The sequence below is a fragment of the Chinchilla lanigera genome, unplaced genomic scaffold (assembly GCF_000276665.1).
Source record: "Chinchilla lanigera isolate Chin_1 unplaced genomic scaffold, ChiLan1.0 scaffold00014, whole genome shotgun sequence".
Lineage (NCBI taxonomy): Eukaryota > Metazoa > Chordata > Mammalia > Rodentia > Chinchillidae > Chinchilla > Chinchilla lanigera.
The window spans coordinates 32075987-32101437 of NW_004955415.1; the positions used below are offsets into that span (position 1 = coordinate 32075987).

At 60.0% G+C, this 25451-nt stretch overlaps 1 protein-coding gene across 1 annotated transcript in view; it reads left to right on the forward strand.

Annotated features, from left to right (window-relative positions):
* Positions 1-25451, forward strand: part of Nfix (nuclear factor I/X (CCAAT-binding transcription factor)) — a gene marked incomplete in the record, with an annotated part of 65686 nt that overhangs the window by 20061 nt on the left and 20174 nt on the right. The window contains 3 exon segments of the mRNA XM_005381046.2: positions 23414-23476; positions 23601-23675; positions 24005-24125. Coding sequence (XP_005381103.1) covers positions 23414-23476; positions 23601-23675; positions 24005-24125 — 259 coding nt within the window.

Genomic DNA, 25451 nt, shown 5'->3' on the forward strand with positions numbered 1-25451 from the left:
GTTCCTGTGGCAGCCATTCTGTGCCCTGGGGATGTTTGTCACTGCTGGGAGTGGGGTGCTGTCCCGGGGAGAGGCAGAGGGTGCTGCTCACTGTCCTGCCCCGTACAGCACAGCGCCCTGCAACAGAGAGTACCTGGCCCTGATGTTGAGGTCAGAACCCCTGCCTGTGGCAGAGGAGCACCCTGCGCACTTCCTGGCCCTGAGCAGTCTGTCGGGCAGGGCGGTGGGCGGGGGGGATGATGGGCACCCTGGGCTGATCACCCCACTGTATTGGGGACTGCAGACTGTCGGCACTCTGGTCCATTTCCTTCCCTTCACCTGGCTGGTGTCTCCTTCTTCAGGGCAGGAGTTAGGCCCAGGATTGAGGAAGTTCCTCGGCCCCACCCCACCCAGGATGTTGTGACTGCCCTTGAGGGGCTGGGGTGAGGGGCCTGAGCCTCTAGACCGCTCTGGACAGAAGCTGGGAAGGAGATTGTGCACTGGGAAGGGCTAGGCCCTTGCAGCCCCATCGTGCAGGGAAGCCAGGCACACCCAGCCTTTTTCTAACACACATCTGGCCTAGCTGCTGCTCCGAGAAACGGAGCCTGGCAGGGTGGAGGCCTGGTCAGTGAACACCACTTGCTGTGTTCCAAATGAGGCCTCCTCTGCCCTGCAGTCCTGTCGACCAGAGGGGCATCTGTGCGGGCACTACTGCCCCTGCCTTTGTTTCCAACCTTGACCCCTTGCACAGTGCCCCTTGGGAGGCAGGACAGGACAGGGTACAGCTGGGAGCAGCCTGCAGGGCTGCGGGAGGATGTGGGTGCTGTGCGCAGCCCCGTGTTTTAGGGTCTTTTGCTTGCCACACACGGAGGCTCCCACTGCCCTCCCAGCCTTCAGGCCACCATATCTTCTGTTTTCTGCAGACAAAGCGTGAGATTCTCAGCTGTTGGGAATGCTGTACTTCACACGGAGTCCCTAATCGTGGAGTCGCTTTGCGTTTTCCCCCTTTTTTTTGTCTTGACAGCTCCAACCTTATAATTTTACCTTCTCTTGCCTCACACGCACTCCTTTTCTTCCCTTTCCTCTTCCTGGGGCTTTTGCAGCTCATCTCTCGGGACCCCCTTTAGGAGGGATCACTCCTGACAAGAGGGGAGGGGCTCCCTGTCACAAACATAGGGAGTTGATGTTGTGTTTGGTAAAACGTCTGTAAATAGGCTTTAAGGCGGTGATTCTACACAGATCCCCGTGCACGCGAGCATCTTTTTGTGTTTGTGCGCGTCTCCATGCTTGTGGATGTCAGGCGCCAAGAGAAGGGAGGGAAGGAGGGAGGAGAGCAAAGGGACGGCTTCTGGGGGCATCCGGACAGCTGCCTTCCCTTTGTGACGTTGTCCTGGGCTAAGTCAGTCACAGAGCCTCATCGCGGGGTTCCTGACACCCTGTCCTGTTCCCTTTCCCTTTAAGAGCCAGGAAGAGGATGAGAAGGGAAGCTGCTGTCCCCAGCCAGGTCTGACTGGCTGTCCACAAGGGCTGGAGTGGGACAGTGGGGCCTTCCTCCCTGTGAGGCCAGTGGGTCTGGAACCTGACCTGAACTCCAGGTTCCAGAACTCTGAGGTAGGTAGGTGGAGGGGGAGACTGTTCCTCCTGCCCCGTGTTGGACACATTAGGTTCTGGGGATGGATGTTAGCCTTTCACCATAAATGGGGAGCCCACTCATTCCACCGCAGATGCAGGCTCCTCTGTAAGACCATTCCCTGTTCTTGTTTTATTTATTTATTTCTGGTACCGGGAATCGAACTCATGACCACAGGCTTGCCAGGCAAGTGCTTATGCCACTGAGCTGTATCCCTGGCCCTCTGTTCTTGTTTTATTTTATTTTATTTTATTTTATTTTTTGTTTTTTGTTTTCTGGTACCAGGAATTGAACTCACGACCTTACGCTTGCCAGGCAGGCGCTGTGCCGCTGAGCTAAATCCCCAGCCCTGTTCCTGTTTTAAAAGTTAAGATTTCTCACCTGGTGTGATGGCACATAGCACTCAAGAGGCTGAGGCAGGGAGCTTGCAAATTGGAGCCCAGCCTGGGCAACTTGGTGACTTAGCAACACCCCTCTCAAAATAAAAAGTAAAAAAAGGGCTGGGGACATAGTTCATTGTGAAGGCTTTGGCGCAATACCCAGTAACTGCAAAGGAGGGAAAAAAGAAAAAAACAAACCCAAGCAGGACCTCTTGCTGCCTCAGCCCAGCCTCCGAGCCCCAAGTGGTGGATCTACCTGGGTTTGATTTCCAGAGTATCACTGGAAATCCTGGTCTGTTTGGTTTTATAAGCCCGGCCCCGTCCATCCTCTGCCATCAGCCTTGCAGACCACGGAACGCCGTCTCTGAGTCTCCTGAGCCGACGCCCTCCCTGAATCCATTTTGAGTTGCTCTTCTCTGGCCCCATTAGAAAATGTCGGCTCCAACTGCACCGTGCTTGTGAACAAAGGTGCAGAACGATTTTGGCTGCTTCGTCCAGGAAATAAATTCCTCTCTGTGCCAGAAACCATTGAGTGGTGCCATGTGTTGAGCTCCAGGGCCCAGAGCTGCGGGCAGGGTTGCTGCTCCGGACGAGGAGGGTGGAGACCTGGGATGCAGAGGCCCGGGGGAGGGAAGCCAGCCCCCCAGATGTGCCTGCAGGCCTGGGTCCCCGGCGCTCGCCCACCTGGTGCCTTCCGTGGCTGCAGCCTCTCTCAGCCCACGGTGGAACCCTGCCTCTCTCCCCATGCACCTTCCTGGTCCTCCTGTTTGTCCGTCCTGTGGAGGGAAGTGGTCTTCCTGCGGCCTGCTGTGCTCTGCTTTTCCTCCTGGGTTTGTATCTGTCATCAGCTGTGCCATTTGTTAGTGGGACTGAGTCCCATCCCAGTGAGGCCTGTGACAGTCCAGGTGCTGCAGCGGCCCTGCTGCTGTGTGTGGAAGCTGGCTGGGTGAAGGACCTGGCTTGTGTCACCAGCTAGCCAGTGGCTGCCCTGGAGCTTTTCCCCACATGCATGCCTTCAGCGTCTCATCGCAGCTCATCTCAGCGTCTGATCTCTGTCTGGGCCTAAGGACATCTCGCTGACACCCCACCCCCAGGAGTGACCACCCAGCCTCCAGCTCCCCCCTTGCTGGGCTCCAAGAGCAGGAGCTTCACAACCACACTCATCACAGGCCCTGCAGTGGCCCCAAGGCCTTCCTGTGTCTTTAACCACCCCCCACCCCTCTGTCATTTTCTGAATGCAACCTCTTCTCTCTTCAGGACTTGTATTTTATTGAACTGTAATTCACATAATAAAATTCACTCCCAGGATCGTGATGGTTCAACTTAAGACGGTAGGAAAATGTATCCACACAGCTATCTGGGTTTTTGCTTTCAGTAGTCTTCAGAAAATTACGTGAGATGTTCAGTGCTTTATTATAAAATGAGCGCTGCGTGAGACGATTTTGTCCCGCTGCAGGCTAACGTCAGGTGGGCCGGCTGAGTGCCGATGCTTCATGGGTTAGGTGTGCTAAGTGTATTTGCAACTCTCAACAAGTTTATCGGTGCATAGACCCGTCGTGGGTTGGAGTGTATCTGTATTTTAGTGTGCAACCTGGTGGCATTTAGTACCTGGTGCAACCACTGTAGTTCCAGAATAATCTCATCACTCCAGAAAAAAAATCCCATGCTTGTCAGTAGTTCGTCCCTTTTCGCCGTTTCTGCCCGGCCCAGCAACCGCTAATCTGCTTTTTGTCTCCATGGATTTGCCTCTGTGCGCATGTAGTGTACACTGGAATCATACACTGTGTGGTCTTTGTGACGATTTTCTTTCACGGAGTGCACTTTCAAGGCTCACCCATGGTGTAGCCTGTTTGATGCTCCGTTCCTTTTGAAGGCTGAGTAGTACTCTGCTGTGTGGCCATGCCACGTTCGCTTATCCATGCACTCACTGATGGATGTTGGGGACATCTGCGCTTTCAGGGACTGGTGACACTCCGAACGGTTGTGTACACTATCTAGCTGGATGTTTTCTTTCCCTAGGGTAGACACCTGGGAGGAAACTGCGGTCTCTTAGAGATTCGCAACAGACTGCACAAGACAGCTGGTCCCTCCTCTTCCTGTCCATCTTCCTGGTCCAGAGGCACAGCCCAGTCATTCACAGTTGGGGTCCCGCTGACACTCCATTGTCACACCCTTCCACCCCCTGGGACCTTGTGTTCCTGCGTCTGCAGCTCCCCGAATGCCCCAGCACTGTGCTCTTGCCGCCTTTGGGCTCCCGCCCACGTTTCTCTCTGGTCTCTTTTCCTTGAAGTCTGAGTCCCTCTGTGTTTTATATCACCCCCCACCTCACTTCTCACCCCCAGGCTTCAGTCCCTCTTTCTCCAGGGGTCCTTGCATTTGGGGCCCAATGCATCTGCTGGCCCAGCAGCTGCTTCTCTGGTTCTGTGTCCGTGCATACCTGGCTACTCACAGATCACAGTTGCTCAGCGCACGTGCCTTGCTTTGACTTTAAGACACACCAGTGCCGGCAGACACACAGTGAGCATAGGACTGCGGCATGCTTCCCGACACCCTCTGGACCCAAGTGTTAGTGTCCTGGAATTTGCTCCTCTGTGGCTCCTGCAGCACTTCAAGCAAGTGAACAGGACGGACTTGGGAGCTCCAGAGTGACTCTGAGGGAACCGTCTCTTTCAACCCCACAGGTGATCCGGGGACACAGAGCCTGACTCCTCTCAGGAGTGGCTGAGCACCCTGCAGACACAGACTCCTCTCCTTCCATCTGTACGGGCCTTCCCAGAGGTGGCCCCAGGCCTGGAGCAGCCTCTAGGGTGCTGGGAGGAAGCGACTCCGGTGTTGTGGGTGCTGATGGAGGACGGTGATATTGCCAGGGCTGCTGCTGCCCCGTGCTTGATACTGTACTGCAGACCCTGTTGCTGACGGCGGGGCTGAGGATGTCCTAGCAGGTTCTGGGGACACTGTTGGTCCCCACACTTGCCCCACCGAGAGCCAGACTCTTAAGTGAGTCACTGGCTCAGGCTCCGCCGGGTAGCTAGCTCGAGGGACAGGATACACAGGTGGGCACAGTGTCAACTCACTGCAGGCTGGGGAAGCTCAGGCAGGGGTGTGTCCAGGGCTCACCAGCAGCCCTTTAGGGGGCCAGGGGTGGAAGAGGAGGGGAGAAGGAGGAGGTCAGAGCCACAAGGCCTCCCTTCCCTTCTTTAATGCCCACTGGGCTCTGCCTGTCCTGGCCCCGCTGGGATCCCAGCTCCAACCAGCCAGTGGCACAGCTCTCCCACACCGGGAGCTCCAGCACAGCCTGGCCAGCGCGGGAGAGGCCCTTCCTCAGAGCGGCCCTCCTCCTCTCCCTCCTGCCCTCTCCTCTCCCTGGGCCTCTTCCCCACGTGGCTCATTACAACTCCAGTTGTTCAGGTCCCGACCTCAAGAGCCTTCCCTATTGACCCCTGACCAGCGATACTAATCTGTGTCAACAGGCCCCAGGGGTTAAAGAAACACAACCCGCCGCTGCCGCCTTAGCAGGTGCCTGGAGGGGGCGGGGCGGCTCCCGGAGCAGCCCTGGCGGCGAGGGAAGGAAGGGAAGGCGGTGGCAGCGTCCCCTCCCACCGCGCAGCTTCCGGCTCCCTCCGTGCTCCAGGCTTTCTGCTCTTCCTTTGCTTTTCTGGGCTGCCCATCTTCTGTACACCACTTCCTTTCCATGTTTCCTTCCTTTCCCCGCAGGATTTGAGCCCAGGTGCCCACTGGCATCCAGGTGGTGCCCGGGTTGATGGGGTGATGCCCCATCACCCACACTCCGCTTCCCTGTCCCACTGGCAGTGCCAGTCCAAGCCTCACATCAGAGCCCCACTCAGAGTCCCCGAGGGCCACGCCGAAGAGGAGGGCTCACAGGGCCGTGGGTCTGCCTTCCAGTAGTAGGGGGTGACTGGTCCTCCAGTCTGTCCTCTGGGACTGACTCCAGAGCCCAGCCCGGAGGAGGAGTGCGGGGGACAGAGACCTCCATCCCTGTACGTGTCCCGCTGGGCAGCCCGAGTCTATGCCCCGTTTCCTTGTCCTCTCCCATGGGGTGGAAGCTGGAGAGCTGATTTGCCTTGTCCTTGCTCTGCTTCATCTCTGGCCATCACCCCTTGATGGGGCCCGAGCCCAGGCTGTGCCCCTGCCTGCCGAGAGTGGCTGCCAGGAAGGCGCCAGATCAAGGTGCTGGGTGGGGCCTAGTGACCCTGGTATGGAGGGCTGGCATGACAGGATTTTAGCACCTTTCTGCTGGTCTCAGGAAACCTACTGAGGGTCAGGGTGGCTTCAGAGCACCCTCCAGGACATCCTCTTTCCCCAAGCGCCCTGCTTTTCTTCTGACTTTGCTCTCTGTCCCCCGCTGCCCAGACCCCCCTTTGCTTCTTCCTCTTTGGCTGTGGCTGTCTAGCAGGGCTGGGGAGCAATAGACAAAATCTCCAAAAAAATTCTAAGTTTTCCAAACTTTTCCAGATGCCAAGATGGGGCCAGAGAAATCCTACAGCGGCAGAGTAGGAAGGGGGAGGGAAGCGATTCCAAGGCCCTTCCCCTCCTCCCCCAGAGGCCAGGAGGGACCAGGCGATTCTGGTGCCCTCAGACAGTGCACCTGGAGACCAGAGTCCTTTCACTTCTTGTCCCTGATGTCCCCACCCAGCCCCATCCTCCCTGCAGAGAAGCCCCAGTCCCAGGGGTGGGCGGGGTCAGAGGAGGACCTCACTGGGCTCCCAGGAACTTCTAGCTTCAGAAGAGTAGATGGAAACAGAGCCCTCCAGCCAGAGGGATGGGGAGCTAAGAAGCAGGGCCACCTGGGCCCAGGAGTGCCTGCCCCTGTCTGGGCCTGATGGCAGAACCTGACTGAGGGGCGCTGTGGGGACAGTTCAGGGATCCTTGCCATCCCCTGGTCCCACCCCCAAGGGGTGCTGCCCCCACCTCTACCGTTCAGTTCGTCCACTCCCTGGACACCTTCTAAAACAAAGGCCTCTTTGTGGTCCTGGCCCACTGGCCCGCTGCCAACCACATTCTTCGCGTGTTTCCTGAGCGAGGATCCCGGCTCCGTGGTCAGCTCCTCCCCCACCCAGCCTGCACCCAGCCTGGCTGCTGGTGGCTCTGAGCAGTCCCCTCTCCCCTTCCCTACGCAGGTCCTCACAGTTCAGTGCCCACCTCTCCTGTGGGCGGTCTGGCTTGGGCTCAGAGAGACCCCTAGAACTCAGCCCCAGGGCCTGCAGAGCCAGAGGCGAGGGGGTGGGCAAGAGAGACTCAGCTCTTTCATGCTGTTGCTCGTCTTGATTGGTTTTGAGGAGCTTCCGTTTTCTTACCTGTAGAAAAGGGGGAAATAACCACAGTTTCTGCAGGAAACCCACGCCTGTCTGCCACACACCATGTTACTAGAGCACCCCACTTCAGGCTGCTTCCTGGGACCTGGGAGGGCTCGGCTGCCTCAGTGGGTGTCTGAGGGGCTGGAAGCCTTGGGTGGGATGTCTCCCAGCACTCCTGTGGGGATGGCACCATGGCCTCCTGTCCCCCTCAAGGGAAGGAGCACGAGGCCTGCGGGTCCCAGGCCTGGCCATGCGAGAACACTTTGGAATGTCACCAGATACACCCCTCTGTCACCAGTCACGGTCAGACACAGACACACACGGTCCTAATGAAGTCCTCCATTGCTGCTCTGCCCCCCCTCGTTAAAAGAAATGTTCATAATTTGGAAAGAAAAGGAGCTTTTTACAAGCTGGCGGCTCTAGGGAACTTTCCGTCGGTTCTTTCTGGCCTCGTGACGGGTGGGGCCCAGTTTCCCTTCCCTCTCTCTCTGCTGCTCTCCTAATAATTCCTCTCTGCAGACTCATCAACCGCCCCCCCCAGGAGACCTCCAGCCAGCTGTCACCTAGGAACCCTGGAGGGCAGCTGAGGACCTGTCTGTGCCCTCCTGGGCCCTTTCCAAGCCCTGAGCACGACCCTCCCCCGCCTTCCCCCACGGCTGGCCTCACCACCGGCCAGGAATCTCTCGATTGCTAGCTTTCCAGGATCCAAGCGGGGCCTGGGCCCAGCAGCCAGCCTGCCCTCCCCCCAGGGCCTGCCCCGCTCTCCTGCTGGGTGAGGGTCCCCTGAGTCCTCAGGGCCCTGCTGGGAGGGCGGGAGGTGCTGAGCTCACCGCCTCGGCATCTGCCCTCCCCCTGCCTCTGGTGCGAGGGCCGGCCGCACTCCCGCCAGCGCCTCGCTCCCTAATAGCTTTTTAAGTCCAACCACATGTGTCTTCCAGGAGCGGAGCGCGGAGCCGCCCCTCCCGGGGCCTCGGCTCCCCCTCCTTGGCCGGGACCACCCTCCACTTGGAGCAGCCTTGGGGTGGGGGGAGGGGTCTGCCTCCCGAGAGTCCATCTGCTCGCCCCGGGCCCAGCTGAGCAGGAAGGGGCCGGGCTGGTGACAGGCCTGAGATTGGAGGGTCTCTCAGGAGTGTCATTCGAGGCCAGCTTGCCGCTGCGCTGGGTCCCGGGTCCATCCAGGTGCGGGGGCCTGGGTGAGGAGCCTTGATCTCCCCACAGGCCTTCTGCCAGGGCCCCGTGCCAGCGCCTCTCTCCTCAGGCCCAGCCCCGCGGGGGTGACCCCACAACCACCCCTTGACTCAGTACACGTGCGGTTCCCTGTGCGTGTGAGTGGTCTGCCGGGAGGCCTGTGGGATGCGGTTTCGCAGGAGGGAGTGAGGGCTGAGAACCAGCGGGGCGAGCAGGCCTGGGGTCCTAATGAGAAAATTGCTTCCAGCCAGGGAGCCTGCTCTGCGGCTGAAATTGCATCCAGCCCCAGCCAACTTGGCGGCCGCAGCCCCCGCCCTTCTGAAGGAGGTGGGGAGGCAGGAGGGGCTGGAGGGGGAGCTGGGCTTGAACGGGACTCGCCTCCCCCAGCACACCTAGGGGAGGAGGGGACGAGAGTGAGCCCTGGCTTGGCTGCCTCTGGGTGCCCCCCTCCATCCCGGGAGCGGCAGGGGAGGAGGGATTCCCCACTGTTCTTCCCACGCGGCGAGGCTGTGGGGAGCATGTAGGGCGCCCCTGAGTGCAGAGGGTTCAGAGAGGAGAGCTGGGGAGGTACTGAGTCTTAGTCCAGAGGTTATTCGGACTGCCTGGTTTCCACAGAACCCCGTGTACCAGTCACCTGACTGCACCCGAGTCCCACTTTCCGGGATGCTTCCTTTGCAATGCAGCCTCCCCAGGGCTTGGGTCTCCACCTGGGGCTAGAAGTACCGGCACTCCAGGCAGGACTGCGGGGACAGGGGGGATGCTAGCTTAGATTTCTCACTTTCCTCTACTCACTCTCTCAAGCCTCCGAGCAGATCCAGCTGCAGAATTTGTGGGGCCCAGTGCAAAATGAATATGCAGGGCCCCTTGTTCACAAGTTAAGAATTTCGAGGAATTTCAGGACAGCAACAGTGAAACCAAGGCCCTGAAGCCATCTCTGCATAGAGGAAAGCTGCTGATGGCCCACTGCTCAGGGTGCCCCGTCCTACCCCTGAGGATCAGAAGGTTTCCCTTGGTGGTTCCCAGGGAGGGAGACCTGAAAAAATCTCTTCCTAGCCTGGGGCTTTGGTCTGTCTGCCAGCAGGTCCCCCGGGGCCTGTCTGTCACCATCACTTTTGGGGAGGGGGTGGATTTAGAGATGCTGGTTAGAGAGCAGGGCTCTGGGGGAGGGGAGCAGCGAGAGAATAGGTTGCAGCCTGTGTGACTTCGGAGCGTCAGGACCGGGCTGCTCTTGTCACCCTGGGTGAGCAAGCGGGAACCCAGCCCCCTCGAGGTGGAACCCGCAGCCCTCCGGGCCCAGCAGGTAGCCCGTCCTCGGGGACCTTCCCGCCCGCGGCAAGTTCCAATCCGTATGAGCGGAGCGAGCAGGAGTGCTCCAGGGAGGGGAGAAGGCAGGAGGAAGGAAACAACCCCATTGTCATCCCCCAAATTACTGGCTGGGATGGCAGGGGAGGAGGCGGAAAGCCGACATTGTTTACTTAATTAAAAGTAAACAACAATTTGCTGCTGCCAGCCTCCCATTAGCTGTGTGCAGAGCCTTAGGAGCTGGAGAGTTCGGCTTTCGCTCCCACCGAGCCGGCTCCTGACGCCACCCTCTCCTCCGCTTCGGCTCCCTTCCGCTTCCTTGGTCCTGTCCCCCAGGTGGAGGGGGAGCACAAGCTAAAACAGCAACAGCGCAGGAGTGATGTGTCAAGGATGTGAGTGTCGAGACCGTCAGGACCCCTTCGTGGCACAGTTAGGCCACTTGCCGAGGACTGGGCGGGGCTGCTTCCTCCTCCTGTCGCCAGATGTGGGGCTCCCGCCTTCCCCGAAGAGGCCTCCATCTGTACTACCTGGAGTCCTGGGCCTCCCTGCCCCACCTCCTGCTTTTCCCTCTTCTCTTTTAGCAGCTTATAAACATCCTTCTCCCATCTTCTTGGCACTCCTCCCAGAAGGGGGCTGCTCCGGGCTCCTGAGGGATGGGGAGCGGTAAGCTCCCCAGGGCCTAGGGACAGACGAGGGGCTGCCCGCCCCTCGCAGGACAGCACCGCTGCAAGCAGCCTCGGAAAGGGAGACTGAGCTGAGGAGCCCTCCACTCCAGCTTCTTTGGGGTCTCCCTGCAGGGTCCGGTGGGTGGTCAGAAGTAGGGTGGAGGGGCCTGTTGGCCTCTCCAGGAGCAAGGTGCAAGTCTTCCCAAGGTCTGTCTGTCCCCAGGCAAGTCCTCACTTCTCTGGGGTCAGTGCCCCCATCATGGAGAGCACAGGCTTCAAGCTGGGTCCTAGACAGCATGATCTTGGCTCTGCATTTTATTATTATTATTATTATTTTGTCTTTTTGAGACAGGGTCTTTAGGCAGTTCAGGCTGGCCTTGAGCTCACTCTGTAGCCCAGGCTGGCCTCGAAGTCGCAACAATCCTCCTGCCTCAGCCTCCCGAGAGCTGGGATTACAGGCGTGCACCACCATGCCCGGCTCTTGGCTCTGCATTTTAGACACTCAGCCTGGAGTCTGTTGGAGAGGGGTGCAGGACCTCCTGAGACATAGCACAGGGGAGCCAGGCCCCAGAAATGGGGGGGTGGCTAGGCAGGAAGTACATTAGCTACAGTATTCTGTCCCTTCCCCCAGAGCAGTAGGTCTCCCTGGGAGTGGCAGTGCCCCAGGGCAGCTTAGGCAGCGGTGCAGGGGTTTTTTGGTTGTGGGGTACAGGATGCTACTGGCACTGGAGGGGTGGACACCAGGGATGCTGCTCTACACCCTGTGGGGTGGACAGCCCAGGCCCCACTGTGGACAGCGAGCCAACGGCAGTGTCCAGGTGTGGCGCCAGGAATCCGGGCCTAGAGCTCGCCCCTCCCAGGGACTCCAGGTACCCGCTCTGCTCCCTGCAGCTTCTCTGCTCTCTCCCCCCCCCCACCTCACACTCTCAGGAGTCGCACATCCGCACTAGGCAGGCATGCTCCGCAGCTCCCTGGATTCACGAAGACCGGGGTTTTTGCATGCACGAGAGTGTGCACACAAGAATCTGGGAAGTCTGTCCCGAGCTTAATTGAATTAAAGGCTGGGGTTTGGCAGGACATTGTGTATCTGAGCTGCAGTTTCTCGTAGTCAGAGCTGCAGCCCCCTTTCAGGATCCCTGCACCTCCACCTGCTGCCGCCACTGCTCTGCTCCCAGCTCGCTCCCTCCTTTCTGCCCCCCTTCACAGGCCGGAGGCCCAGCCCAAATCCTGGGGAGGTTGGGGAGACCCGCGATTCCTCCCTGTCACTCCTGCTCAGAGTGATAGGCTGAGGCCTCCTGGGGAGAAGATTCCCCAGCCTGAGGCCAGGAGACTGTCAGGGACAGAAGGGCTGGGGGCCAGTTCTTCCTGCCCAGGTTTTCTGCTGCCGTGCTTGGGGTGGGAGCTGAAGAGTACTGCTGCCTGGAATGGGAGTATACTTTCTTTCTCTTTCCTTTCTTATTTTCTTTCTTTATACTGGGGAGTGAACCCAGGGCCTTCATACTGAGCTACATCTCCAGCTCTTTTTTTCCTTTTTCTTTTATTTTTCTTTTCTTGAGACAGGGTCTTGCTATGTTTTGTTTTGTCTTTTTGAGACAGGGTCTCACCATGCAGTTCAGGCTGGTCTTTGTAGCCCAAACTCACTTTGTAGCCCAGGCTGGCCTTGAACTCGCAATGATCCACCTGCCTCAGCCTCCTAAGTGCTGGGATCACAGGCGTGCGCCGCCATGCAGGGCTGGGTCTTGCTATGTTGCCCAGGCTGGACTTGAACTTGTGATCCTCCTGCCTCAGCCTCCCCCAGAGATTATAGGTGTGCACTAGCACACCTGGTAGGGACACACCTCTTGGTCAAGCGTTGATCGGAGCTGACAGGTGGAAAGGGTTTGCTTTTGGGCCTCTGGGGAACTGTGCAAGGTAGAAGGGACAGAGGAGGGGTGCAGGCACAGAGCACGTGGGGCCTGCTGCTTTTCCCACCTGAGCTGGGAGTGGGTATGGGCAGGGATGAGCTGCAGAGCAGAGGGTGCCCACCCTGCTTCAGCTTCAGCCTGTGCTTTGGCTGGCTCTGCGATGCCTGGTCTTGGTGGGGGTGACCCTTGGCTGGAGTGGGGAGGGCAGCCCCAGCACAGAGCCCAGCCCCCACTCCGAGCGAGCCTGAGGCTGCTAGAGAAGGTCTGAATCTGTTTGTGTTTTTTTTTTTTTTTTTTTTTTTTTTTTCTGGTACCAGGAATCGAACTCACGACCTTGCTCTTGCCAGGCAGGTGCTGTGCCACTGAGCTAAATCCCCAGCCCCGAAGGCCTGAATCTGGACTGAGCCCAGGCAGAGCCGGCTGCACTGTGGCCGCAGGGGAGTGGCAGGCCAGCTTGCCTCCCAGGAGCACCACTCCCAGCAGGCAGCACTGGCGCGCTCCTGTGGGGCGCCTGCTGTGTGTGCATGGCACCCCAAGCCCAACAACTATCAGTGTGCTAAAGGCGGCAGTGCATTTTACTGAAACCCAGTGGAGGGGCCCAACCCCTGCCCACATGTGTGACCTTCAGGGCTTGGACACGCCAAGCTGGGGAGCAGCCTGCCTGCGGCCCCGGCCCCGTTTGCTCTGGGGCTAAGGACTGGGGGACAGGGCAGCGTCCTGGCCAGCCCCGGGCCCTGTGAAGTGACTGCTCTGCCCAGGGTCAGGGAAGTGGGGGGCGGGCCTCACCTCGGCTAACCTCCCTGCGGAACAAAGGGGCCTTTCTCCATGCCTGCCCTGCCTGCCCGCCCCTGAGGGTGTGCCTGCTGCTGCCGCTGCACGGCATTGCTGGCTGCTGCTGCTTCTCCTTCTCCTTCTCCTTCTCCTTCCCCTCCTTCTCCTCCTTCTCCTCCTTCTCCTTCTCCTTCTCCTCCTTCTCCTCCTTCTCCTCCTCCTTCTCCTTCTCCTTCTCCTCCTTCTCCTCCTTCTCCGCCTTCTCCTCCTTCTCCTCCTTCTCCTTCTCCTCCTTCTCCTCCTTCTCCTTCTCCTCCTTCTCCTTCTCCTTCTCCTTCTCCTCCTCCTCCTCCTTTTCCTTCCTCTTCTTCCCCTTCCCCTCCCCCCATTCTTCTTCTTCCCAACTTTTCTCCATTTCTCCCTTTCTCTGGTTCCTGATCTCTTTCAGTCTCCATTTTTTTTTTTTTACCCCCGAGAGTGGGTGGTGGAGATTTCTTTCTTTTCAAGAGTTTACCGAGCACAGAGGCAGATCTACACTGCCAAAAGGTATCAGGAATGCCCTTGGGATCGCTCAGCCCAGGAAGACTTCTCCAGATCCAGGGCAGCCCCACTCTGGGAGATGGCATGCCTGCACTGGCCTGGGCCCTGGGCCGTGCCTCTTCAGCCCCGCGCCTGGCAGCCCCCGCCTCCCACTTCTCCCAGGTGCCCAAAGCGCGGCCACTTCCCCCGGCCCACAGGGCAAACTGTTACTAATCAGTGCACAAGGGAAGCTCGGCCTCACACCACCACGGGATGTACTTGGCGGCCGCTGTCTCAGGGGAGGCAGCTCTTCCCGTGATGCACAACTCAGGGTCCAATGGCCTGGGCCGGGCTGCGTCGTCCTCCTTCCTGCTGCGGACTCTCTGGCGTGCAGGAAGAACCCGGCTGTGCCCAGAGCTCTGGGTCGGCCGCCCGCAGGCTCACCGCAGAGGGCAGTTAGTGTTAACTCGCTGCGCCACCTAGCTGCGGTGTGTGGGAGTGCCACCACCTGGCCTCCCTAGGAAGCGCCCTTGGGTCCTTCGGGGTGTCAGGAATGGGAGAGTCTGACAACCTGCCAGTCTGGAGGAGTCCATTTTTCCCTTCAGCAGCCCCAGCTGTCTTCACACGTGCTTGGTACTTTACAGCGCATCAAGCCATCCCACTTCGTTCTTGGTCAAAATCTCTAAGGTCCCCCGTGGCTTTCACCCTGCTCTCTGAGCAGATCTTGGTTTGGTTGCACCAGGAGGCTGCAGAACCAGACTGGGGGGTCTGATAGCAGCAAGTCTGGGATTTGGACTCCAGGCGCAGCACCCCATGCTGCCTCAGCCTCCCCAGGCCGTCCACTGGGGCCGGCACGCAGGGCTCTGAGCAGAGATGTGGTGCTCACTTGCAGACCCCTCAAGCCTTGTCTGGACAGTTCATCGCAGGGGCTCCTTGGGCTCCTGCTGAGGGGAGGGGTGGGCCTGGGCTGACCTCCCATGGCGGGAGCCGCAGATTCCCACCTGTGCTCAGATCAGCCCTGGGGTATGAGGCCCTCACAGCCAGCACTGTCCAGGGCCTGTGCAGCCGTTCACGGGCGCGCATGTCAGGCTGGCCCTTCAGGAGATGCTGTCTGTTTAGGGAGGGAAGGCAACAGCTCATGGCGCTTCTGTCCTCTGGGCATTTAGTGTAGTCACTCCTGGAAGGAGCTAGCAGGGTCTCTTACAGTCTCATCCACTTCAGCTCTCTTACAGTCTCATCCACTTCAGCTTTGCTTCAAGAGGTCGGGTACAGCCAGGGGTGGTGGTGTATACCTGGAATCCCAGCACTCTAGAGGCTGAGGCAGGAAGATCACCTTGAGTTCAAGGCCACCCTGGGCTCCATAGTGAGTTCAAGGCCAGCCTGAACTACACATCGAGACTGTCTCTGAGGAAAAAAAAAAAAAAAAAAAAGAGGTGGTGTACAGCAGTGAGCCTTACCCTCCAGGGGCCGATGGTCTTCTGGGGCTTCTAACTAGGTGGCCTGATAGCCTGGTCCCTGGGCTCCACTCGCCCACCTGAGCCCAGCCGGTAGCTTCCCTGGCCAGTAGGATTCTAGGCAGGAGCAGGGCCCTGTGAACATCTGACTGTGGGGTGCTTTTGTGTTTGTAGCTCTCAGTGAACGCAAGTCCCTAGGTGGATGAGGCTGCTTCGGGGTCACTGGCCTTTGTGGCAGGGGCTGAATGTGGAGGTCGAGGAAGCAGAGCGGCTGGGACAGAGGCCGGCGGCGTCTGCCTGACCTCCCTGTTGGGTGAATGGAGAGAGATGGGCTCTGAGCGCTCCTCTTGCCCCAGGTTTCCCAGACCAATTCTCCAAAGGAAGGGGCAGCAGAAAGCAAGGGGGAGCAGGACTCTGCTCAAGGCTAGGAAGTCGGGGGGCATCCCTGTGATGCTCAGTGGTCAGGCTCGGAGCTGGGGGACCTTCCTGGCAGGGCTGAGGGGACTCTTCCCTTTGCGGGGACTCCCTTCTTCCAGCTCTCAGCCAGTCACGCCTTCCTCCCCTCTTTTCCTTTGGGGTCTCCCCAGCTCCTCCCCCTGCCCAGCATCCACCAATCCACCAGACAGATGCTGGCAGCGCCCATAAAGCCGCTCCCAGGAGTGTGTGTGTGTGTGTGTGTGTGTGTGTGTGTGTGTGTGTGTGTTTTGAGACAGGGTCTTGCTGCATATTTCAGGCGAGGCCTGAACCCACTGTGTAGCCCATGCTGGCCTCAGATTCAGGGAAATCCTCCTACCTCAGCCTCCTGAGTACTGGGATTGTAGGTATACGCCACCACCCCCGGCTCCCCTGTGTGTCTTTCGGCAAGTTTTCACCCGTCCTGTATGCCTTCCTCTCCTCTACCTCCTTTCTCTTTGCCCACCCCTTCCCGCCAGGAGCCTTGGGCCTCTCTGATTCTCTGTGCCCAGTCTCCTCTCTCTCAACTGCTCTGCTTTGGCCGGCTCTTCGCTCTTCCACGGCCTCTTTCAGTGTTACTGTCTTTTTACTCTGGTGCTTGGGGCTTTGCTGCTTTCCCCACACCCCGGCTCCTGCTTGTCCCCGGCAGCCCCCCAAGTGCCTCCAGAGCCTCTGCCTTCCTGTCTCATCCTGGGCTGGCATCAGGGCCCAGAGTGCTCTGTCCCTCCATGAATAATTAGACCAAGGACAAATATATTTGGGGGCTGAGAGGAGGGTGATACCCAGCCCTGGGAAGGGGGGAACACTATTAATAGCCCTAAGAGCAGCTGGGGGTGGGGGCGGATGTCTGGCTGGCCTGGCCTGGCCTGGCCTGGGCAGCTCAAAGGGCCAGAAAGGGCAGCACTGGAAATAGAGAGAGGGTGGGGGAGGGGAGCGACCCTATGAGCCCCCTGCCGGGGTACCCGCTCTGCCGGGGCCCTGGCTTTTCCTGATTGCCAGTTTCCACCCATCAGGTTGGAGAGGGCCCAGAGGCCTCAAAGTCAGGGGACCACCTGCCTGAACCCTACTGTCATATGACTCCCGGCCCCAAGGCCTGTGGGAAGTGCTGGCTCCGGCTGCTGGCTGAGTCGTGGCATAGCCAGCCCTGCCAGGAGAGGCGCCTGCTGCCTGAGGCCCAGCGCCCGTCCTCCTTGCATCCTCAGCCCTGTGTCCGCGGGCTGGGTAATGCTGGATGGGCCCTCAGAATCCTGGGCGAGCCGGGCGCTGTCTTCTCCCTTCCCTTTTGGTCTTTCTCATCCGTGAGCCCCTCTTCCCCAGTCTGGTGCTGCTCCGGGGGCCATGCGAGATGGCAGCCGCTGCCCCCATGTCGGAAGGCACCTGCCTACCTGCGGCGTCTGTCCTGGCTCTGCCTTCTGTGTGCAGAGAGAGCCCCCGCTGCTCCCCAGCTATGCGTGGTCTCTGGGGCTGAAAGCTACACTCCTGGGCCTGCTGACCATGTCACAAAGAGCAAGAGCTCCTGCCGGCCAGGGGCCGGGCCAGCTGTGGGCCCTGCTCCCAGCTGGGCAGAGCTGAGAGGAGGAGGAGGTTCGGCAGGGCGTCGGCAGGCGTTGGTGCAGGGAGGGCGGCCTGCCCTGAGCCAGGCCTGAACGAGCACCCTATGGCTCACGCTTCTCCGTGCTCACCCAGGAGCCATGAGTCCTGCATGAGTCCAGGGTCTGGAGCATGGGTATCATTAGGGCACCTGGATCACTGTTGCCATCTGCTTCCCATATCCCTGTCCCTGGCCTCTGCCTAACTGTGCCCTTCACCCTGTCTGTGGCAGGGGAGGCCACCCCCCCTGCTGGGGACTCTGACACAGTGGGGTGCCTCACTGTGCCCTGCAGTGGATACAGGTTCCACATGGGGCCTCCCGGTTAGCAAGGCAGGTTCCAAGGGCAGGTGCAGGCGGGCGTGGCCCAGAGCTCCGCCTCTGCAGCTCCCCGAGGCTCTTCTCTTTGCTCTGCGGGTAGTGGCTGCATCCCCTCCCTCCCTCTCTGATGGGAATTCCTTGCCCCGGCACCTCTGAAAATTCCAGGACGGCACTGCCATGGAGCAAGCCCTGTGTGTGTGACGCTTGCAGGACCTGGTGTCCGAGGCATGGGGTCTGCACAAGGCCCGTGCGCAGGCCGTATTGCTCTCCTGGTGCTGCTGTGGCCTGGCATGGAGTTGTGACTGATGGGCAGGTGGCCTAGGCTGTTTCTCTTGCACCCTTCCAGGTGCCCTGCACTGTGGCCCTCCTTGGTCCTGGGGTCCACCTCTGCCCCATGGAGGAGCGGTGAGCCAAGGCTGTGAGGGACAGGCCTTCCCCGCTGCGACGCGGCTGCAGCGTGAGGCTTTTAGACGAAGCCCAGTGGCTCTCTGCTGCCTCGCTGTTACAGTGTCCTGCAGGAGCCAGGCCTGGTCCTTCTCCGGGCACCCCAGGGCCTGGCAAGAAGGGGCTGTCTCCAAGCCAGGTTCGGAGGCCGGCATGGCCCATCCAGAGGCTGGCCTGCCTCTGCCACTGTCTGGGGTTCCACAGGCCGCAGGAGCTGAGAGACCAGATGTGTCCTGTGGGTGTGACTCAGTTTCTTCCCCTTGCTGTCACTCATCCCCTCTGCTAGGTCCTTTCTCCACCTGCTCCAAGCGGGTGACTCCAGTCAAAGCTGAGCCCCTTTGGACCCATGAGCAGAGGTAGAGTGAGGAAGAGAGAGAGGGCAGGGTGGTAGAGGGGTGCCATGTCCCCCTGTGCCCACCCCGCCTACAGCTTCAGGGTTGCGATCCTGGGCAGGCTGCTGCTTCCGGACTGAGCCTAGGCATGACAGAGGAGGGGAAGTCACTACCTCCAAGATAGGTGAGCGGGCCTGGCACTCCGGCCCACATGGCTGCGGGGGACACCGGGAGGAGAGGAGGATCCTGGAAGCCCCCCGGCTGGCCTGGCCCCGCCTTGCTCTGCCCTCTGGCTGCCCTGCATTCTCAAGGACTTCCTTGGTCCCCCAAGTGTCCTGTCTGCTGAGACAGGGAGAACCCCTCGGTGACCCACCCCAGCCCCCCATCTGAGTCCCCCTCCTCAGGGTGTCTCGGATTCTTGGACTTGGGTTTCAGGAGGCACAATGGTGACATTCTCCTGCTCTGATGGCTGCAGGCCGGGCCTCTGGCTCCCCTCGAGATTGGGTTTCCCGTGCCCTGGACGCACCAGATCATGGGATGGGGGGCAGGTGAGCAGAGGGGTGTAATGCTGGGGAGGGCGGGGATGGGCCGCGGCACTGCACCCCACACCCCCACTGCTCCTCCCTGGCCTCGGAGGCCAGCAGTCTGGTAGAGCGAAGGACTCCTCTGGTGGCTCTGGGTCGCTGCCTTACTCCACCCTTTCCTGACACGGACAAGGGGCTGGTGGCATCTCCAACGGTGCAGGTACACTGAGGGCATCCGTGTGCTGGCTGTGATCTGTGGTACAGCCAAGCCAGATCCCTGCACCTCTGTTGGCCCCCGAAGCATTCACTGGGTGAGGTCCCTGGGGCCCCTGGCCAGCAAGCTCCATGCAGCCCTCCACGGAGAGTGTCGGCTATGTGTGGGAACCAAGGAGACTGGTGGCTGCAGTCCCCCTCACCTAGTGGGAGCCGTACACACAGCCCCATCTTTGGCTGGGAAACGCATGTATTAGAAACACATGATCAGCTGGGGTACATGGGCAGCGCCTAGCTCCTCCTGGCGCCCAGAGACTCCCCTGAACGTGCACACGCACACGTGCATGCAATGGGCGGGCTCGCCTGGGGAGGAGGGGGTGGGCAAAGTGAAGGAAAAGGAAGGACAGGAGGGGAGGCCAGAGCCGGGAGTCCAGAGGGACAGGCTAAGAGCTGGGTAAAGGAAGTGTGGGGGGGGTGCTGGGAAAGTGGAGCACGTGGTGGGGCATGGGGGTGGGAAGGACAGCCTTGGGTGGATTTCATGGCTGTTCCAGGGGCGTGAAGGGCCTGAGGGGGGAAGCAGTCCGCCCTGCCCGTTGTCAACTGCTCCTGACTCCAGTATGGGCAGTGCCAGGTGCTGCCTGTGGTGCATGAGCCGTCGTGCAGAGGAGAGGCAGGGGATGGGGAGCAGACCAGGAACCTAGACCCCAGTCCTACCTCAGAGGCCTGTTCTTCGGAGTCCAGATTGATCCCCTGCCCCGTCTTAGCCCTCCCTCCGGAAGCCTGCAGTGTAGCTAGAATCACAGACGGGGCGGCCACACCTTGGAGGTATGGATGGCAGGAGCAGCGGCTTCCGGGGGACAGCAGAGCCGCATGCTTACGAGGCAGCCAGCCTGACCCCAACAACCTCAGGACGCGCCAAGGCCCCCAGAGCACACTCCTTCCCCAAACCTGGCCTGGGGTAAGGACCCAGACGCCTGCCGCCCAGGTCCAGGCATCTGTCAGACATGAGGAGCGGGCTCGGTCCTTGGTGGGCTGTGTCTGGTGGGCCGAGTGGGAGCAGTTTATGCGAGAAAAGCACTCTGGTCCTCAGCACTTGGCTGAGGGAACCGTGGAGTTTTCTTGGGCCGAGGCAGGAGGTGGGCACCTCTGTCCCATCTCCTCTCTGCAGGAAGTGGCTGGAGCCCTGGTCTCCAAAAGGAGCGGCTGTAGGGAGGGGCCAGGGTTGGTGGCCCTGAACTGGGGTGACCTCTGGGGCCCGCACTGCTCTGGCAGCAGGGCTGGAGAGAAGGCATAGTGGCTGCTAGGGGAAGCAGAGACTGCCCTGGCTATGGGCTGGGCAGGAGTGGACAAGAGATGTAGAGCTAGCACCTGCCCGCTTTGTGCCAGCCAGCACTGTCCCTGCCCCTCTGCTGGCCCACCCGCCACCAGCTGGCCCATTGTCCGGGTGAGAAAGCAGACAGGGAGGGAGGCTGCGTGTAGGCAGGGACTCACTCATGCACACCCACCCAGCGGGGACTGCCAAGGGATGGCTGCCCTGGCCAGCGGCAAGGAGGGAAGGGGGCGGCAGAGACCTGGAGCGTGGAGACGGCCGCAAGGCCTCCGAGCCAGGCCTCCACCGCTGCCGTGCGCACAGCACGGAGCTCCCGCTGCTGGCCACCGCGGGTCTGCGCCTGGCTATTGGCAGTGGGCAGTGCACAGGGCCTGCGAACAGGAGATAAAGAGTTCAGGCAGAGTGTTTTTTCTCACTAACCGTGGATTTGTGTGTTTGTTCAGCTGGTGGCTCTGATAAGCCCCATTCTGCCAGATAAAAGCCAGCCGCCATGAGGCGGGGCCCGGGGAGGGTGTCACAAAGGGGCCTCCCTCCTCTTTGTCCAGAATCCCAGGGTTGTGCCATCACCCGTCACCCGGGAGCCCGGACAAGGACACTCCACAGTGTGGCACCCTGGGTCCTCCAGGCCGCCTAGAGCACCCACTGTGGAGGAAGCCAGCCCAGCAGCCGTGCTGTAGGAGGGCAGGGTGTCCCTTCCCTCACCGCTCCAGGACAAATCCCTGAGTGACAAGGTGTTCAGGGCCCAGATTGCCCCAAAGCACCAGAGCCCTGTTGGGCAAGGATCCACACTTGCTGACCTGGTAGCACCCCAGGGCCTGGCCATGGCTTGCGAGGGCTTGAGCTGCCTATGAGCAGAGATGTGGGATCCCTAGGCCCTCATCCCTGCCCTCCCTGTCCCCTCCGCTGCGTGGCCAGAGGGTGAGGGTTGTGGCTCGGGCAGATCAGTCGGCCCTGGCCAGCTGTCCAGACCACAGGGCTGGCCCCTCTGCCCCCGCCTGGGCCCAGCTTTCGGCGTCTCTGCCTTTTGTCCTGAAGCGAGCGGAGCGCACTGTGGGGACGCTGGCGGGGCCGCCAGCCGTAAGATGGCTGCCAAGGGCTAAGATGGCTGCCAGCAGTGCCCGGAGCAGCGCCTGGAGGCGCGTGGCGGGCCTGGCCTGCGCAGCCCTTGGGTGTTGCGTTCCTTGGAGCTGATGGTAATAACAGCAGCACCCTTCCAGGCCGAGGACTGGTGTAGAAGGATTTCCTGTCTGTCGTGCTCTCCTGGAGACCATTTGTCTCTGCCTCCGTCGCTGGCCCACCTCCATCTCTTTGTCGGGTTCTTTCTCCTCATGCTGTCCCTCCGCTGGTGTACGCGTGTGCACCCACAGACACGCACGCGCACGCAGCTGTCCCTTTCCACTCGGCCTTCTGCGGGGGCAGGGAGCCCCCGGCTCACTCCACGGAGCAGCCCGAGGGGGTCAGGGCTCCGTGGGGGCTGAGCTGGTCCTAGGTGGGTGAGGTCTGTGGCAGAGACCCTGAGCTGGGCGTCTTTGCCAGGGTCTGCAGAGGCTTGATGGGCTGCCTGCCGCTGGATCTGATACACACAGAGACAGGAAAAAGGTGTGGGATGTGACGGGGCTGCTGATGTGGGGCCTGAGGAGGGCCCAAGCCCTGCCTTGTGCAGCCCTGCCAGGACCCCTCGAGGAGGAGGAAGAAGAGGTGGGGGTGTCCCGGGGCTCCCTCCACAGCAGGAAACGCCATCAGCAAGGAGATGGCTCTGGGTGGCACTGACTGACTTCCCAGTCCCCAGTGGGAGGTATGGAAGGGTACACTAAACCACAGGCTCAGGAGAGCTTTTGGGATAAGCCTCTGTTTTCTTGATTTGTTACAAGATATATTGTTTTTTTTTTTTTTCTGGAATGTGACAATTTGAACAAGGTAAAAGATGGGCCCCAAACCTTTACCCTTTTCTACCCGGTAGGTGGAGGCAGGCAGCCAGGTGTTGGCCAGGACTGCAAGCCCCAGATGTGTGTGGCAGGACCTTCGCTCTGAGAGCGGTCGGTGCGGGCTGGGCTGCTGTGGTGCCCACCCGCCCCGCGTCCATCCTTCCCTGGGGTGGGGGGCTTTAGGGAGATGCCAGAGTCCAGGCTTCCCAGGGCCTCCCGAGACTGGGCCAGGCCCTGGCCCACACCAAGGCATAGTGCTCAGATGCCACTTCCCTACCCTTCAGGCAGCCGCTTCTGTACCGAGCGCCCGCCTCCCCTGCCGCACAGCCCGCCCCGCCCCCCTACCAGCTGTCGTGCCTGGGCAGGCATTCTGGAGGTCCCCACCGTGCCCCTGGCACAGAGCTCTGAGGACCCGGGGTGGGGGTGGGGGGCTTTCCCAAGCTCAGCAAAATATTCACACACACACACACACACACACACACACACACACACACACTCCTCCCTGCCCCCAGCTTTCTCGAACTCCCACCGCACAATGGGCCCTTGTCTGGGGCTCCTTCCGAGCAGCTGTGGCACCGGGGCATGAGACAGCCCAGACAGGCTGGCACAGGGCGGGTGGCGGCAGGGCACACCCCCCTCCTGGTTGCCAGGCACTGCCTGCTGGCGGATAGGTGAGGTGAGGGAGGCGCAGGCCCATGGCATGGCTTTAAGTGAGTTAGGGACAGGGACGCCCCTCTGGGGGCTTAGCCGGGTGGGGAGGAGGACGCCTGGGTCCACGCAGCTGTGGACAGCGTGGTCGCCGGGCTCTCTCCCGAGCGCTCTCCTTGCTTCTGCCTCTTGGCCAGTGCTGCTCACCCTCAGGTGCCTGTTACTCAGGCCGGTGGCGGTGCCTTGAGGGGATTGGGCTGTCACAGCTGGGGTGCCACTGGCATCTCGTGGGTGGAGACCGGGCATACATTCAAGCGCCCCGCAGTGCACAGGCTGAAATCCGCATGGGCGTGCAGGTTGTCCTGCAGCTGTTCCGGTCGCCCTGGCTGGCTCTGGTTGGGAAGGGGCTGAGTGAGGGTCTGCAGACCGGGGCACCCGGCTTTCTGCACAGGGCCAAGGGGCGGTTGCTTGGCCAGCGCTGGTGCTGTGCTTCACTCCTGACCCTTGTCCTGTTTTTGTCTCCTGCAGAATCCGGACAATCAGATAGTTCAAACCAGCAAGGAGATGCGGACATCAAACCACTGCCCAACGGTCAGTGCCCCCCTCCCCCACCCCATTCTGCCTGCTCCTAGACCCTCTGCCCCAAAGCAGAGGAGCGCATGGGGACAGAAGGCCCTCAGCCTGGCCTCTCTCATGATCCCTTTTTCCTTTCTAGGGCACCTCAGTTTCCAGGACTGTTTTGTGACTTCCGGGGTCTGGAATGTGACGGAGCTGGTGAGAGTATCGCAGAGTGAGTTCTTTCTTCTGGGCTGGGGGCTGGGACTCGGGTGAGGGCGGGGGACTCGGACCTCCCGGCCGTGCTGATGAGGCCTTGGAGCAGGGAACGGGGTGGAGAGGCTTCCAGGACCCAGGTGCTGGGGCAGAGCTACCCAGAGAGCCCCATCTCTGTCTCCGATGCTCTGGTGGGAAAAGGAGTCACGTGACCCTCGGTGGCCCAGACCATCCAACTTCCCGCCCCCAGACATCTCTTCTGGCTCCTGGGGAGCTGCTTGCAGCTGCCGCGTGGGCCCTGGGCGCCTTCAGCCCCTTCCGGACTTCATCAGCCTTTCTTCTTCCCAGCCCCTGTTGCGACAGCATCAGGGCCCAACTTCTCACTGGCGGACCTGGAGAGTCCCAGCTACTACAACATAAACCAGGTGACCCTGGGGCGGCGGTCCATCACCTCCCCTCCTTCCACCAGGTGAGCCCCGTGCCTCCCGTCTGCCTGCCACTCGTCATAGCCCAACCCGTTCAGCACCCACCCCCAGCTTCCTGCTTTGTGCCGTCTCATAGCACTTGACCTGGGGGACTCAAACCCACATGCAACGGCTATGCCTAGAACTGGGGTTCCAAAGCCCCTCTTGGGGAGGTGGTGTTTGAGCCCCAAGACATGGGGACTGGCACAGGCCTGGGTTGGGTGTTCCAGGCAGCCTCCTTCATGCTGAGAACCGGATAGTGGGGCCACTCACAAAGGCCTCCGCTGGGAGTTCTGGGACATGTCGGTGGGGACCTCAAAAGTGTTTGAAGCAGGGTGTGCTGGGCATAGGTGTTCTGGAAAGCTCCCTCCAGCAGCAGCGTCTGTGCCACGGTGAGAAGGGACTGGGAGCTGGAGATAGGCGGCCCAGGGAGAAGGCTAGTCCTGCAGCAGAGGGTTGAGTCCTGGCCTTTTTTTAAAATTGAGGTATAAGCCAGGCGTAGTGGCTCACACCTGTAGTCCCAGCACTCGGGAGGCTGAGGCAGGAGAATCGATGTGAGTTCGAGACCAGCCTGGGAATACAAAGTGAGCTCAAGGCCAGCCTGAAATGCATAGTGAGACCCTGTCTCATAAAGACATTTAAAAAAAAAGAGAGAGATATTTTTGTTCATTGTGAGGCTTTTTGAATTCATATTGTATTTTTATTTTTTTATTTTTTATTTTGTTTTTTGAGACAGGGTCCTACTATGTAGCCCAGGCTGGCTTCAAACTCATAGTAATCTTTCTGCCTCAGCCTCCCAAGTGCTGCTGGGATTATAGGTGTATGCTACCATGCCTGGCTCCTTTTGTTTTTTTTTAAGTCCTACATTAAAATATTCTCTCTCTCTCTTTTTTTTTTTTTTTGGTTTTTCTCCAGTACCGGGAACCGAACTCACGACCTTGCGCTTGCCAGGCAGGCGCTTTGCCGCTGAGCTAAATCCCCAGCCCCTCTCTCTCTTTTTTTTTGTTTTTGCTTTTTGTTTGTTTGTTCCCTCTCTCTCTTTTTTTTATTGTGGTGCTGGAGACTGAACTCAGGGTCTTTTGAATGCTAGGCAAACACACTAATCCTGAGCTATATCCCAGACTTATTTTTATTTTATTTTTAAGCAGGATCTTGCAAATTTGCCCAGACTGTTCTTGCAGTTTGTGATCCTCCTGCCTCAGCCTCCTGAGTAGCTGGGATTACAGGCATGCACGGCCACACCTACCCCTCCCTACAACAGTGTGTTTTGATGACTGAGCTTTGTGGCTGATAGGAGTTCGTGGGGTTTGTCTGAGGAAGCTGGAGAGGGT